Raw genomic sequence first — 14,913 nt, forward strand, 5'->3', positions numbered from 1 at the left:
ACAAAATCTTTTCACCTGAGCAACTTTCCACTGCTTATTTAAAATAAATAAATAACAAATCTTTTCAAGTTTGGCTCCACTGGCGGCCAGACCTCGATTACAGCCCTAATTAAAAGGAGATGTGAGGTAGCCGATCCTATGAGGTTTGCCAGCATTATGAGATGAAAGTTGGGCAGCAAAAGCATTTGAAGGAATATTTAAAGTTCAGACTGCTGCTGCTTGCTAACAAGACCCTGGCAACACACTGCCGCTTGTTTGTAGGTGATGCTAAAAACCTTTACATTACTAGTAATCAGTATCTGGCCGGTTGCTATGTAAAAATCATGGGATTAAAGTACGCAGAACACTGTATTTAAAGCTTATAATTTGTCCTTGGTGAAGTCCTGTCCACAAGCTGCACAATCATTCTGTCTGCCTGCTGCTGTCATGCAAAGCTGAGGCTGTGGGTTTTGCAATTAATCAAAGTCTTTAAAGGGGTTGGGGGTCAGAAGCGCCAAATTAAAAATATAAAACAAAGAATGCACCAAAGCTTTAAGGAGAGAGTGAGTGGCCAGTTGGCCTAGGTAATCTAAACTATGACTTTGTTTGTTGTTCAGGATCATGGACCCTATAGGTTTACTTTTTAAAACTGCTGGTAATTGCAGTTTTTGTTTTCCTCTTTTTCTGTGTTATTTAGCCATATGTCAATTCTTTTGTTAACAGAACATTATATTCCAATGAACCAATGATAACCAATGATTTGTGTGTGTATGTCTCCAAATGTTGCAAAATGTATTATTTTACCTTTATCATATATTTACATGTATTTTTTTTTGTAAATGCTCTGAGCTTGTTGTCAATGAAAAGTACAATACAAGAATAAATGAAGCTGAAGCTGTCAGTCACTTTTCAGTTCAATTAGACAAAACAAAGTAGGCAGGAAACAAAGTGCCACTAGCAGCAAATCCTAGCATTTCATTTATTTAGTAAAATGTCTTAATTTTGTCCTGCAGTTCATGGTCTAATTAAAGATGTCTAATGGTTAAAGTGGTTGCATTAACACTTTGTACACAATATAACCTATGCAGATTTAAAGTTATGATTTCAGATTCAAAATAATGATCCCTTGTGGGCCACATAAGGTGCAACTATATCCAGATCCTACCACTTGTGTTTCATGAATGTGAATTATTTTTGATACAATCAGTGATCAGATAAAGGCCCTGTCATATTACATGACCTTTCTAGCCCTCTTCTGACATGGACTTTACTTAGGTAATTTCAGCAATTTAGGGACAGTCACAGTATGCTCCAATGACAGCCATTTGTTAACGTGTGACATATCCAGTGACTCACTCCAACCATTCTGCGACTCACTGCATCATAATTAAACAGGTTTGATTTTGTCTTATGTTGTACAGTCAGACTGTGTGCATAAAAGCTGAAAATCAATAAGCACTCAGCCACAAGTATAATGCATATAGTTTTGCTTTGAGGAATTAGGAATGTGGGTATTTTGGAGCACACAAACAGAACAGAATCTTGTCTGTCTGATATCTCAGGTTTTAAGCACCATGACAGAAAGGAAAAAGAAAAAAATGGGCTGAATTTGGCATACCTGTAAACCTTTCTCATGTGCACTGGCTTCATCATGCAACATGTCAAAGGATGTCAGGTAAAGAGGCAAGCTTGGAAATGAGAAACTGTGCTGTTAAGCTTTGGTGTAATTTGACATCTCTAACAAACTGTACTCTTGTACATTGACATACGTAGGCAACAAGATCCGCAACTTAAGTCATCAAGTCCGACATCCTCTCCAAGTAGACATCACATCCGCTTAAGCTGAGAAATGCTGGTCAATTCACGAAGAAAAACTTAATCTGTGACTTATACCAGCCCAAACAAAATGGCACATTATTGCAAAGTGTTGATGCATTGTTAATGAAAACCAAGTGGATTCTTTCACAAAATACTGAATTTTCTTTAAATCTTTGAACCACGAAGTTGTAGAAATGTTTGTTTCACATTCTGCTTTCCCATCTCAGTAGTAAAGCAGGAACTTGACATTGTAGGGAAGCAGTACAGCACAAAGCCGATGGTCACAATGGGACTGTTTAGCTTGGCTCATCAACCTATCAGCATGTTTGTAGATGAAAAGAGGGAAATGGAGCTCATAGATGTCAATGTTGAACGCAGTGGACATTAAACAATACAGTACAGTTTATTTTTGTATAGCCCAAAATCACACAGGAAGTGCCGCAATGGGCTTTAACAGGCCCTGCCTCTTGACAGCCCCCCAGCCTTGACTCTCTATGAAGACAAGGAAAAACTCCCAAAAAAACCTTGTAGGGAAAAAATGGAAGAAACCTTGGGAAAGGCAGTTCAAAGAGGGACCCCTTTCCAGGTAGGTTGGGCGTGCAGTGGGTGTCAAAAGAAGGGGGTCAATACAATACAATGCAGTACACAGAACAGAACAATTTCTCAATATAGTAAGAAATAAAAAATATAAATTTTAGAAGTACAGAGCAGAATTTAACAGTAGATGATATATCCCATAATAAGATTTGGATTTGTGTAGAGTCCTGGAGACCTCATCCTTCAAGCTGCCTCCCCCATTTGGCCATTCCACGGCTGAAACAGTGCTGGGCCAGACAATCCGATGAAAGGACCCCTCTTTCCCACGATTCCTGCGATCCTCCATCTGGGATGACTTTTCCTTAGGCAGGCAAAACAACTTGGCAGGTGGGCCATGGCACCAAGTGCCACATTTGAGTACTGAGTAAACCTAACTGCTGTGCTGACCATTTCTACTTATCTTGGGATTTGGTAACTTTCCTTTTCCTCATGTATGAAGAAAACAACAGTGTGTCTAGTGACAGCAGTTGAGGCTAATAGTAGAAAATGAGGTCAACCCATGTCCTGTGAGGCAGTAATAGCGCCGACTATATGATAACTCCCTAAAGATTCTTAATTTTAATTTTTTTTTTTTCAACTTTTCCTTTGAAAGTACAAAACTTTCACAGTGCATAACATTGTCAAACCTGCTTAACCTTGTGGATTGCTAGGGGATAAAAATCTGTCCCAGAAGCATCAGTACAAAATTTTTTTTTTTCCTGATGCAAAGTTGCTGACATGCAAATAGAGAACCAACTGATAGAAAAATGTCAAAAATATTATGCATCTGTGTCCTATATAAGCATATTTAGAGAACAAATTAATCAAAAAGTAAAGAGTATAAAGAGAAGTTGCTCTAAAAGATATGAAGATCAGTTTGATATGTGAAAAAAAGTTATTTATATTTTCATCACCAGAGGGATACTTGTGTAGCATATTAATGATTAAACTGCTCTGTGTTGATGACCTAATGTTCAACAGACATCATTTGGCTGGGACAGGCTAAGCAAAGCTCATCATAATGTGATGATGCACCTGACTTTGATGGACCTTGTCCCCATAATGTTAAGTGACTATCCACTGGCTACTGTAAACACTCTTAAATTGACATGGGCGCCACAAATGAAGCTTTATTTTTCTCAGTTCATAGATGCCTATACTCATAGTGCCTCTTCATTATTTGCAAACCAGTATCAAATCAAGATATGCACCTCTCCAGAGTTCCATTGTGATAACACACAAATTCCTTAAATTTGCATTTCTTTGTGTGAAGTAACATGTTCACAGCTCTGTTCCTCTAGGCTCTCCCTGAGTCCTCGCTGAAAAATTCATTATTGAATTAACTGGCATCCACTTTCCTACTTTACTTGCTAATTTAAACCCCTTCCTTTTTTTATATTAAGTTTCCTTATAAAGTCAGAGCACCACAGAGCTAAAAGGGAATGGTGTGCTTGAAAACAGAGTTGGAAATTAAATGGAAATATATTCAGATGGAAGGCAGGAAGTACTTCTTTGTAAAGGGTTATGTGAATCTGGAATAAACTACTGAGTTACACAGTTGACGCAGCAATCTTGATGACTTTTTTTTTTTTTTTAATTATTGAAAACTTACCAGTCAGGCAGCCAATGTCGGCCTACTTTTGTTCTTAAGTGCAGGCACTAGGAGTTCTAGAGTTCACTGTGAGATGAATGAATGAATATTCAGTGAGAGGTCTAGAGAAGCCACACAGCTTAGATGAATGAGCATTTACTTTGAATTCCAGAGAGGAGGCACCTTGGAGATAAATGAACAGAACTCAGTACTTGGCTTTAAACAGGACTTATACATACAACCCTCAACCTATACGCCCTCAAAGCTTTCAAAGGAGTCAAGGATGTACCTTGACCCCTGAGATATATGTGTCTGCTGACAGACTGCAAAGTGACAGATCACCTCTGGAACGCTGTCCTGATAAACTGGTGTAGCTCTAATCGGAGCATTAACATATTTTTCTTGTCTTGCTCAAATTCCAGGGCTTGTAGATAAATGTGGTGACCCAGACATGCAGGCCTGATAACTTCACTCGGCATGTTCACCTGATGCTCCTGAGGTGGCACTTCCTTGATTGATGAAGCTTCCTTTGGTTTCATTTGTCTTTTCTTGGTTTTAATAGACATTTTTGCTTCTTTCCATATCTGAAGTAACAGCGCACTGTCAACAAAAAGTTTTTGCAGGGTACCAGCTCTTTACGCACCTTGGATCACAAATATGGTGCCGCTGAACTCTGATAGAGGCTTCTGGTGTAAAAAAGGAAAGAGTTTTAGTTTGTGAAACAGTCTGTAATGTGCATCAGTGAAGGCAGTTTAAAGGATAGGTTTGGTATCTTTCAGGTCAAAGCTATGTTTTCATATTTGTGATACGTATATATTCATTTGCCACATAAAACTGTGTTCTAAAGTGAAACAATTTTTATAAATTTAAAAAATACTCTGGCCAACTCTAGCACCTTCAACAAAAAATTTTCTATTGCAAAGACTTAAGAAACGTGTCTTATGCGTTCCTGAGGCATGCTTACGACAGGAAAAGATGCCTGGAAGTAGTACATTTGATTTTTGATGCTAATTTCTTGAATATAAGGGTACATTTCTTGTTCAACTGTTTGGCAGTCATGGGCAGAGTTTTGCTGTTTACCCCAGACACTGCTGTTGCTGGCACACAGTATATATAATACAGAAGTTTATTTTCAACTCTTGCTGTTACATTATTTGTCAATAATTATTATGTTATTTTGCAAGGATACTGCATGTGCATATTATAGTCGTCTAATATCAGAGAGGGCACAATGAAGTAACAAGAACTGAACTGACATTGTCAGCATACATTTACTTTTAATTATGTTAAAATTTAACTTTAATATGTATGTTTAACAAAGATAGAGTTGTAGTGCAGAACTGTCATCCATGCCTCATAGCCCTTCATTTGCTCTGAAGTAAATAGCATCCATCCCTTTTCCCAGGTATTCAGCTTATGTGTGGAAGAAAACTGTACTGGTAACCCCTTCTGCGTGTCCTGTTCTCCACGTTGAGGAAAATAAGTACAGGCAGGAGGAAGTGTCAGTCAATCTTTATTCTTTAAGTCTTGCAAGAGGTAACACTCATTAAATATATATCATCATAGCAATAAAAAGTGCTACAAAGAAGAATTCATGCTGCGTCCATTTTTACATTCCAAAACCAGATTTTTAGTTCTTACTTATAACACAAGCTCCAATTTGCTAACTGGACATGGCTGAACAGAGATACCTTAAAAAGTCTCTATAAACCTGATCCACTTGGCCTGATGGCTGTTTGTCAGTTTCATTATCCTTAAAAGTTCATGACCTTACTGTGCTAAAGTACACTGGCCTCTTAAACTTCTTTATGTCCACACAGTCACAAGCTTATCCTGCATAGTCCAGTCAACCCAAGTTCCCTGTTCCACTCTTATCATGACTTGTCAGCCGTAGACACTCTAGCAGCTTAAGTATCAAGGTTTGTACAGCCTAGAAGAAAATCACTTTTAACTTTATTTTCTATTATTTGTTGAAGCCTTGCTGTTACTGCAATACTAAATAATAAAACACACATAAGCTCAGAAGAGTAGACTCCAAATAAACCCAATAACCAGTATATCTAGTTTTTCTTGTCTTGTCTTCACATCTATGTTACATGCCAGTTGCACACTGAACCGGTGATCCAAATCCAATTTCTACATATGGAAACATAAAGACTATAAGTGATCATGCAAGATTTATTTGTCAATGACTATTGTTTAGTTGTCTACAAAACGCAGACATCCAATATTTGAATGATGTCAATAAGAGTGCTTGCAGATGATTTTTGAGGACTATCTTGGAGGAAACAACAACAAGGATGAAAGGTTGCTGCGGAGGAAGACAAGCAGTGAGGTGAAACACATAGCTAGTCTCCTTTTAAAATGACCGAATCTCACCAAAAAGTTCTCCTTTTCTTTTTTCCCCTTTCTAAAATGATATGGATACAATGCTTTGCAATATGTGTTCAGTCTAAAGATGCAGATTAATAGTTGATAACACCCTTGGCTTGAAAAAACAAACCTATTCTATAAGGTCTAAAGCTTTTGTTTTCATTTTGAAAAATGCCAAACTTCAATAAAAAATGGCTTCTAAGAGCCTAGTTGTTTGTTTGGTGTTTACAATGAGTTTACCCTTTATATTCTGTATTAGCTGGGGATTCACAGTTAATCCAATTAATTAATTCAGACTAACAGTTCTGTGCTATTTTATTTCATTTCATGTTTCAAGTTTTATGATGTGCTATTCATTTTGTCATATCATTTTTGAGCAGATGAAGGGTCAAGGTAGCATGAATTTTAATATTTTAGTCACAAACAGTACAATATATGCTCTTCAAATGGAGAAATGCAGTTTGACTGACCAGACGGTTTTACATAAAAATAGAATTTGAACATTAATGCACTTACTTTTATGATTATTAATAGGTAGAAGATTATGCTGCAGGTCTGATTTTCATGGTCTGCATACAATGCACTCCCAGAAGTGAGACTTTTATCTCTTGCCAGTGAAAGCAGCAGCCCTACGTTTTCACTCGGTGTGTGGCACCATTGCTCTGACTGGCATAGGTGCACAGTTGTAATTAGGTGTCACCTATGTCAGGATAGGTTTCTCTGTTTGGTTGGGTGTTCTGTACGCTGCAAAAATAATGTTATACTCTTGGGGGCGTGTGTAATTCTTTTTTCATCTATACAGATAATTCATTCCTGTAATTTTAAGTTTGTGTCAGTATGACAGGAATTGGAACGGCTATGAAAAGAAACAGGAAACTCGATGATGATTATTTAACATGAGTTAGATGCACATGTAGCAACATATGATTGCAATTTAAGGGTTCCCCTTATAGTGGGTCACGAAAGTATCACACTTGTTATAGCAGGATATCCCAGACAACAAAACAACATAACTGACAATATCAGATTGCAGATGTTCTGTAGTCTTGCTTAGCCAGATCCAATTTGGTGTATGATTTTATAGGAAGATATCATCTACAATAGCCTGTTCATTCATTGTGGTCTTTAAATCTTGAAAAATGGAGACGCTAATTGTGCTTTGATTTGTTAGTTCTTATTACATAGCCCATCCCTGACTGGATCCTGCTTAATTACATCCCATTTCCTGATTTGTAAACCTTCACTGAACAAAATCGTATTCCTGCATAGCAGATATAGAAGAGTTACTTTGCATGTGGTATACCTGTATGCATCTAAACTGTGTTTTGTACAGTTTGAGTACTGTATACATACGCAAAAGTTACATTTTCTTGTCTGTACAGTTTTGCGATAAAGCCCGTGGCCAGTGGTGTTTTTCCACTGATGTGTGCCTGCCCCAGGGTAGGCAAACATTGGCATCATACAGTTTTTCAGTTGTTTTAGTGTGGACGGAGATACATTTGTAAAGGATATGAAAATTCCAGTGGCAGTAGTCTTGTTTTGGTGAAAGTTAGGAAGTTCTGCTACTTAGCTGACATGCCATGTTCAGAAAGAGGTGCAGGCACAGCAATGATAGCCTGGAAGCTGTCCACCATTCTGACTTCTAAAGGAGTCTGAGTCTCTCTGCCATTGAACAGTAAAGTTTATGAAAGCTGTCTGAGGAGCAGTACACTCACTGGGATTGGGGCATTGCTGGTGAAGGTGGGACATGAAGCAAAGCTGGAAAAACAGAGATAAGAATGTTCAGCTGGGTGGTATCTCATGGAGTGAGAAGAAGATTAAATCAAATATAAAGGAGAGACTTGGCATGGAGATTATAGGTGTTGTTCTAATGAGAAACAGACTAATTTGGTGTAGGCATGTAGAGTGAAAAGCAGAGGATGACGAAGTGAAGATGGAGTTGGTGGGGGTGAGGCTTACAGGGAGACTAAACAAGAGGTGGTTTGGGCTGGCAGAGAAAATTTTTAAAGTCCAGACCTTTACTGTTTTAGGGCAAACGTTCAAAACAAATCAGGTTGAAACCTTTTCTTTCATCAAAATTGGAGGCTGAAGCAGTCAACAAGTTCAAGAGAAACTATTGAAAAAGTGCTTAAGGTGAAATTGTAAACACTTAAAGAACTGGGTAGATGGTGAAGATGAGGGTTCACTTGGTTGGGCAGCATAGGGCTCACACTGGATCTTATAAACAGCAGGTATAAGACATGGCTATGTATTTTTAGGTCTGTGGATAACTTAGTGTCTTCTCTTTGTATTTCGTTCCGACTTGGCTAGTGTGTCCTTCTTTTTGTGTGCTGAATCTTTAGCCCTGACTGGCTGCCCCATAATTAAATAATAGAATAAAAAGCACAAAGGCACTGGTAGGCTGATGCCATGATAGAAAAGGAGCTCTAACATGAAATGGATGGATGCTTGATGAAATAATTACCATCTTTTTGGTCTTTGTGCAATTAAGCTTCACTGCATAGTCCAGAATGGCAAAACATTTACTTTGCAATCTTCCAAGTTTATGCTGATATTGATAGACAAGGAGGACAATCAGTCAATGCCAGATTTCAATAAATATGTGTAGTTTTCATGTTCTCCCTGTGTCTATATTGGTGTTTTATGGGGACCATGATTTTGTTTCTCCTGCTTTTGAAAGACTTTCAGATTGGTTTTATTGATGTCTGTAAATTAGTGAGTGTACCTTACAGTAGACTGGTATTTCATCATAAGTTGGCTCCTGCATTTATCCTATTGCTACCAGGGTAGGCACCACCTTCCTGTGAACCTAAAATAGAAAAAGCAGCTTCAGAGAATTCTTTTTTTTCTTTGTAGTTGCAGTTTTTTTTATTTTTTTTTCTCTTTTTTCAGTGAAATACATAGTAAAATAGTTTGTGCTATCATTTTATTTTTATATATACACTTGCGGATAAGTTCTCCAGCGGAAAAGTTGGGGCTTGATTTTACCATATAATTTGTGGTATTTTATAATGTTAGTCGTATAAATCGAATGCTGGAAAACTCATGCTATTGGTCCAAGAGAGTATGATATGCTAGTGCCTACCTGAGAGAGTAACCACGGAGCACACTGCCTTTTTTTTCTATGAATTGTGCCTATCTGACCACACGGTAATACCCGAACTATTCCGAAGCAATGTTTGCACTGTTTTGTGTTTTTTGTATCTCACACCCTCATACACCTTTATGGTAAGAGACATGCAGGTTAGGTGGATTGGTGATTCTAAATTGGCCCTAGTGTGTGCTTGGCGTGTGGGTGTGTTTGTGTGTGTCCTGCGGTGGATTGGCACCCTGCCCAGGATTGTTTCCTGCCTTGTGCCCTGTGTTGGCTGGGATTGGCTCCAGCAGACCCCCGTGACCCTGTGTTCGGATTCAGCGGGTTGGAAAATGGATGGATGGATGGATGGATAAAATATAAAGCTGGTTTTAAATTAAACATTGTTGAAGTAGGGAAAGAAATTGGCAACTGTGCTGTTTCAACAAAATTCACTGCGTCTGAGAAACTGATGCAAGATTAGAGGAAGCAAGAAGATGTTAAAAAAAAAAAAAAAAAAAGTGAGTATATACAATAAATATATATATATATATATATATATATATATATATATATATATATATATATATATATATATATATATATAATATTGTGTTGTGGGCCTCTTGCAAGTTTTTTGTAGAGATTTACTCTTCTTGGGAAATACTGTGTTACTACATTGCTTCGTACAAATGGCTTCTGAGTGCTGTGGTTTAGGCATCAGTACTTCCCCTTTTTTTCCCTCGAGCTTTGTCCTATCCTCAGATGAAAATTTCTGGAGACACTCTCGTTTAGCAGATTTTTGTGAGACCAGCCTTACTTCATCGACTGATGTGGAATCGGGGGAATCCAGTTGGGGTGATTTGACTTATTGGTCAATGTAGCTGAGTAGAGTGGGTTAGGCCTTGCGGAGTGACCACTTAGTAACACACAATTCCTTAAGTGACCCTAAAGTGGAGGATATCCAAGGAGTCTGTGAAATGTAAAACTGAATGCACAGCATAGATGAGGTTACAGCTTGCTGTGTGGCAGAGAGGCCATATTGGGCCTCTTATTTAGCACATCTAAAACATAGACTTGCATATTGTGGCTTGCCGATAACATTATGTTTGAATTTTTGACCCTGACTGTCCATCCCCTGATTAAATGTGACATGTGTACACTCTTGGAAATACTTTAGCCAAGGCGAGCAGCTTGCTGTAAATGACAGCAGTGTAACTGATATGGGACTATTGAAGTGTTTCATCGAGGACTATACTCTCACGCCACTTAATGCACTCCCTCTATTGATTTATGCTGTTCGCTGTCGGGAGGTGACTTTGGTTACAAACAGTCCTCAGTAAAACAAATATTAAACGTCTGAGGCAATTGCTGTGAGAGTGGCAGAGATGGTAGAGCAAGAACATGTCAGTGTGGGCACGAAGGCCTTTTGACATAAAAATGAATTGGAATTCATAAGTAGTATAAAGGGGGACATATCCAAACGAAGCAAAGAAATCTGTGTGGCACGGAGCATGTCTTTGAATATGACTAAGTTGGGAGCCCAGAAGGCTTATTAACTTTCATTTTACAAAAACTGGACTTTCAGCCTGACTGAAGACAAATGCCACACTTCTGGATTGAAAAAGCAGTCCTTATAGCTTCCAGAGGAAGGTACACCACACAGGCAGAATGGTCTGTCCTGAGAGTTTGACCCCACAGAACTAGGGGGGAAATAAAATAATCTTTGCCAAATGTTAGTTTTAATTATAAAAAGTAAGTATGTTTACCTCTTTTTTAAGTCACTTTGGGTAAAAGTGTCTGCCGAACAAATAAATGTAAGTAAAACCATGGAATGCCACTGGGACCATAGTTGATATTGTCATAGAGTGGAAAATACTGACTACACAGAGAGAAAAATATAAGCTGACCTACAAATACAAAATATTCTAATTGTGGAACAATTAAACAAGCATACATATTGTGCAAAAGTCATCTGCTGTATTTCATGGACTTCAATTACTGTTTAGGAAAACCGAAGTTATGACCCAGTGTTGTATCAGGGAATTGTAAGTGTTGTTCCATCAGAGAACAACACCCTTTAAATGTGGATTCGATTTCCAAGACTGCATTCCAAGCTCTGGAATCTGGGAAAAGTAAATTGTAAAGTGTGATATGGCACCTTTATAATTTGTTTTTGTTTATTATTATTGTTATTATTGTATTTATGGACTGACGACTGAGCAAGTGGAGCAACATTTATGTTATGTTAGGAGACATTGCAACTGTTTCCATGTATTTTCCTTACTTTTGGAGCACAGTGAGGCTAAGTGACTTAGTTTCAGTGACAAACTGAGTAAGGGGGTAGAACTTAACTGACAGCCTGGTGGTTTAAGTCCACTGCCCTAGCTAACGCACCAGTGGTAGCTGACCCATTGAGGGCACTAGGTCACCTCAAATAAAAATACACAATACTGTAAAAAACAAAAATAAATATGCCAAACGATTGTGAATCAATATGCTATTTTTTCCATTATTTCAGTGACCTATCACTACTGTAGTCTTTTGATCATTGTTGCCCAATCATAATGCAATCCTCACTTAATCCCACCTGTCAAAGGAAAACCTTGAATTTGCCCCAGAATTTTTAAAAGTACAATAATGTATTGAGACCTAACAACATATAAAATACAGTTCCATACAAAAGAATACAGCTTGTTGCAGCTAGTCCTTGGACTACATAATATGTATGTCATACGTATCTTACACCCTTTCAAAATTTTGTAGAAGTACAATTTCTAGCAACCCCAGAAGTGACTCACCATTAGGTAGCTTCAAATTTGGGAAGAAACAAGTTGTGACACTACTCTTAAAATAAATAAATAAATAAATAAATAAATAAATAAATAACAAAATTGAGCCCTAAGATGCTGGGCATAATGGATCATCTGATGTTTTTGTTTCATCACTTTAACCCAACAATTGCATTATGATTACAATCACCTAAGGATCACTGGATTTGTGTTCGTTTGTGATTGTCTGTTTTTGAAAACATCTTTGTCTGTGGAGCACTCCCAGTGTCTGCATTTCTTCACACAACCTGAATCACAGTAGGACAAAACTTTACACAGTATACACAGGAGGATTTCATTCTATTCATCATCATACTCATCTTTGTAGCCGGACTGTTTATGGACTATGTCGTGAGTGTTTGCCGTTTATTGTTTTGTGCTTAGGTTTTATAGGGTTTTGTTAGTTTCTGTGTTAGTTAAATAGTTATTACCATCTGGGTAATTTAAGTTGGAGTTTGCATTCCAGTTCGTTAATTGTTTTGTACCTCCATTTCTTTGTCATTGATATTTGTCAACGGTTGTTTTGTATATCTCTGGGTGTGAGTGTTCGAGCCAGTTCAAGGATGGGTGTGTTCTTGGCGTCCCTAAATGCAATAATAATAATAAAAAAAAAATGTTTTAGCACAGTGTGAATCTTGCCGTCCCATGATTGATGCATCTGAGTATAGTGTGACAATTAAAGATGGTCAGTGAAAATGTTGGAAATGTGCTTCCAAATGCTGACATTTCACTGCAACAACAGCCATTTAATCAGAAATCTCTGGCAGAGAAATTTTCCATTAAAGAAATTTGAGCACCTAATGTAAACATTTATTTCTGATTTTTGTAAACACTAAACAATGCCATTTATGTAGTTAGTTTGTGTGTATTTTTCAGGGCAGTTATATAGCATACTATTAAAAGTGTAAAGTGACAGAGTAGTATACCTTTGCCCCACCTGTTTACAAAATCACCAGTTGCCACTGTAACACACTCACACCTCACTTTAGACTGATAAAAATATGGCTTTGCACCCAGGTTTGCTTCTGTTTTGAGGAGCATTCTGTATGGATTTGTATCTTCTGCTGAAGTTTTTGTGCTGTATCCCTCATCAGACACTGTATCCTTCCAGAGTCCATGTTTAGTTAATAAATAGCTCTAACTTGGCCAGTTGTCAGTGACCATAGATATGTTTAAATGCCTTCTGCAATGGACTTGTCCATTGCTTGATCTTTAATGTTTCTTCTTAGAGGGCCTAGGACAGTTACCGAGTGTTCAGGTGAAAATTGACATCTGCTATGTGATTTGTATCCAAGCAGTGGGTTTAAATTATAAAGGAGTTAGGTCATTTGGAACTTAGTTATTTTTAATGTATATTTAGCTGACACCTTTATCAGAGGCAAACTACGAGATACATTACAACTTTTGACGGGTATTTTCTACTGTAGGGGCACAGATAGGTTAAGTGACTTATACATTGCCCCACAGTAAGTGCTGAGCAGGTATTGAACTGACAACCTTGTGGTTTTAATTCATTGTCTTATTCATTACACCACACTGCCTACAGCTGCTTAATTGATTATTGCAACATATCTTGCTATAATGGTCTATAAAAATAAATATTGACTAATTATCATGTTCCATGGTGACATTTTCATCAAATTCACCCAGCCCCCAATCGTTTGATGTGCACAGTGAACTTTGTTAAGCTTCTGGTGACAGCTGTCAAAGAGCGGCATAACAGAGTGTATGTAACAGACAGCAGCTGGTGTCGTCTCAGACATAGGTGTGTGACCGCTGTGTGCCAAATCACAGAAACCGGAGAGCAAAGTACTGCTTTCTTTCTTGAGTCTGAACAAACACATTATCTAATGGCAGAGGCTTTGGCACCATGACCTCTATGAAATGCGACCCCTTACTCAATGCATGGAATTATCATTAACGAGGCGTACCAGACAAGCTCTCCAGGCTTTGCCCTAGCAGGCAATTCTCAAAAATGCCCTGTACAGCATGGCTGCTGGATCCTCAATCCCTGTTCATTTATAATTTTAACATCCTGTTATGTACATGTTGAGTGCCTTTTTCACCTGAAAGTCCCAGTCAGCTGTTATCCACCACAAACATTCTATTTGCACTAGAATTCAGAATTGCAGTGCACACTAACTGGAGTTCAGTCTTAAATACTGTCCTGTACTGTACTATCTATCTATCTATCTACAGTGAGGAACATAAGTATTTGAACACCCTGCAATTTTGCAAGTTCTCCCACTTAGAAATCATGGAGGGGTCTGAAATTCACATTGTAGGTGCATTCCCACTGTGAGAGACAGAATGTAAAAAAAAAAATTCAGGAAATCACATTGTATGATTTGTACAGAATTTATTTGTATTGCACTGCTGCACATAAGTATTTGAACACCTGAGAAAATCAGTGTTAATATTTGGTACAGAAGCCTTTGTTTGCAATTACAGAGGTCAAACGTTTCCCGTAGTTCTTGACCAGGTTTGCACACACTGCAACAGGGATTTTGGCCCACTCCTCCACACAGATCTCCTCTAGATCTGTCAGGTTCCGGGGCTGGCACTGAGCAACACGGAGTTTCAGCTCCCTCCAAAGATTTTTGATTGGATTTAGGTCTGGAGACTGGCTAGGCCACTCCAGAACCTTGATATGCTTCTTACGGAGCCACTCC

General features: G+C 38.1%; 1 protein-coding gene across 4 annotated transcripts in view; it reads left to right on the forward strand.

The window, feature by feature from the left end:
- The window catches only part of macrod2 (mono-ADP ribosylhydrolase 2), a 1,343,630-nt gene that overhangs the window by 397,282 nt on the left and 931,435 nt on the right, over positions 1-14,913 (forward strand). Inside the window, exon 1 of one of the 4 annotated variants that reach the window (XM_028820325.2) lies at positions 10,802-11,165. The exons of the other annotated variants lie outside the window; for them this stretch is intronic. Within the exon in view, the coding sequence (XP_028676158.1) occupies positions 11,144-11,165 (22 nt within the window). The 5' untranslated portion in view covers positions 10,802-11,143. Of the gene's footprint in view, positions 1-10,801; positions 11,166-14,913 lie in introns of those variants that run through there. 4 annotated transcript variants of the gene reach the window in all.

The sequence above is a fragment of the Erpetoichthys calabaricus genome, chromosome 15, assembly GCF_900747795.2.
Source record: "Erpetoichthys calabaricus chromosome 15, fErpCal1.3, whole genome shotgun sequence".
NCBI classification, from domain to species: Eukaryota; Metazoa; Chordata; class Cladistia; order Polypteriformes; family Polypteridae; genus Erpetoichthys; species Erpetoichthys calabaricus.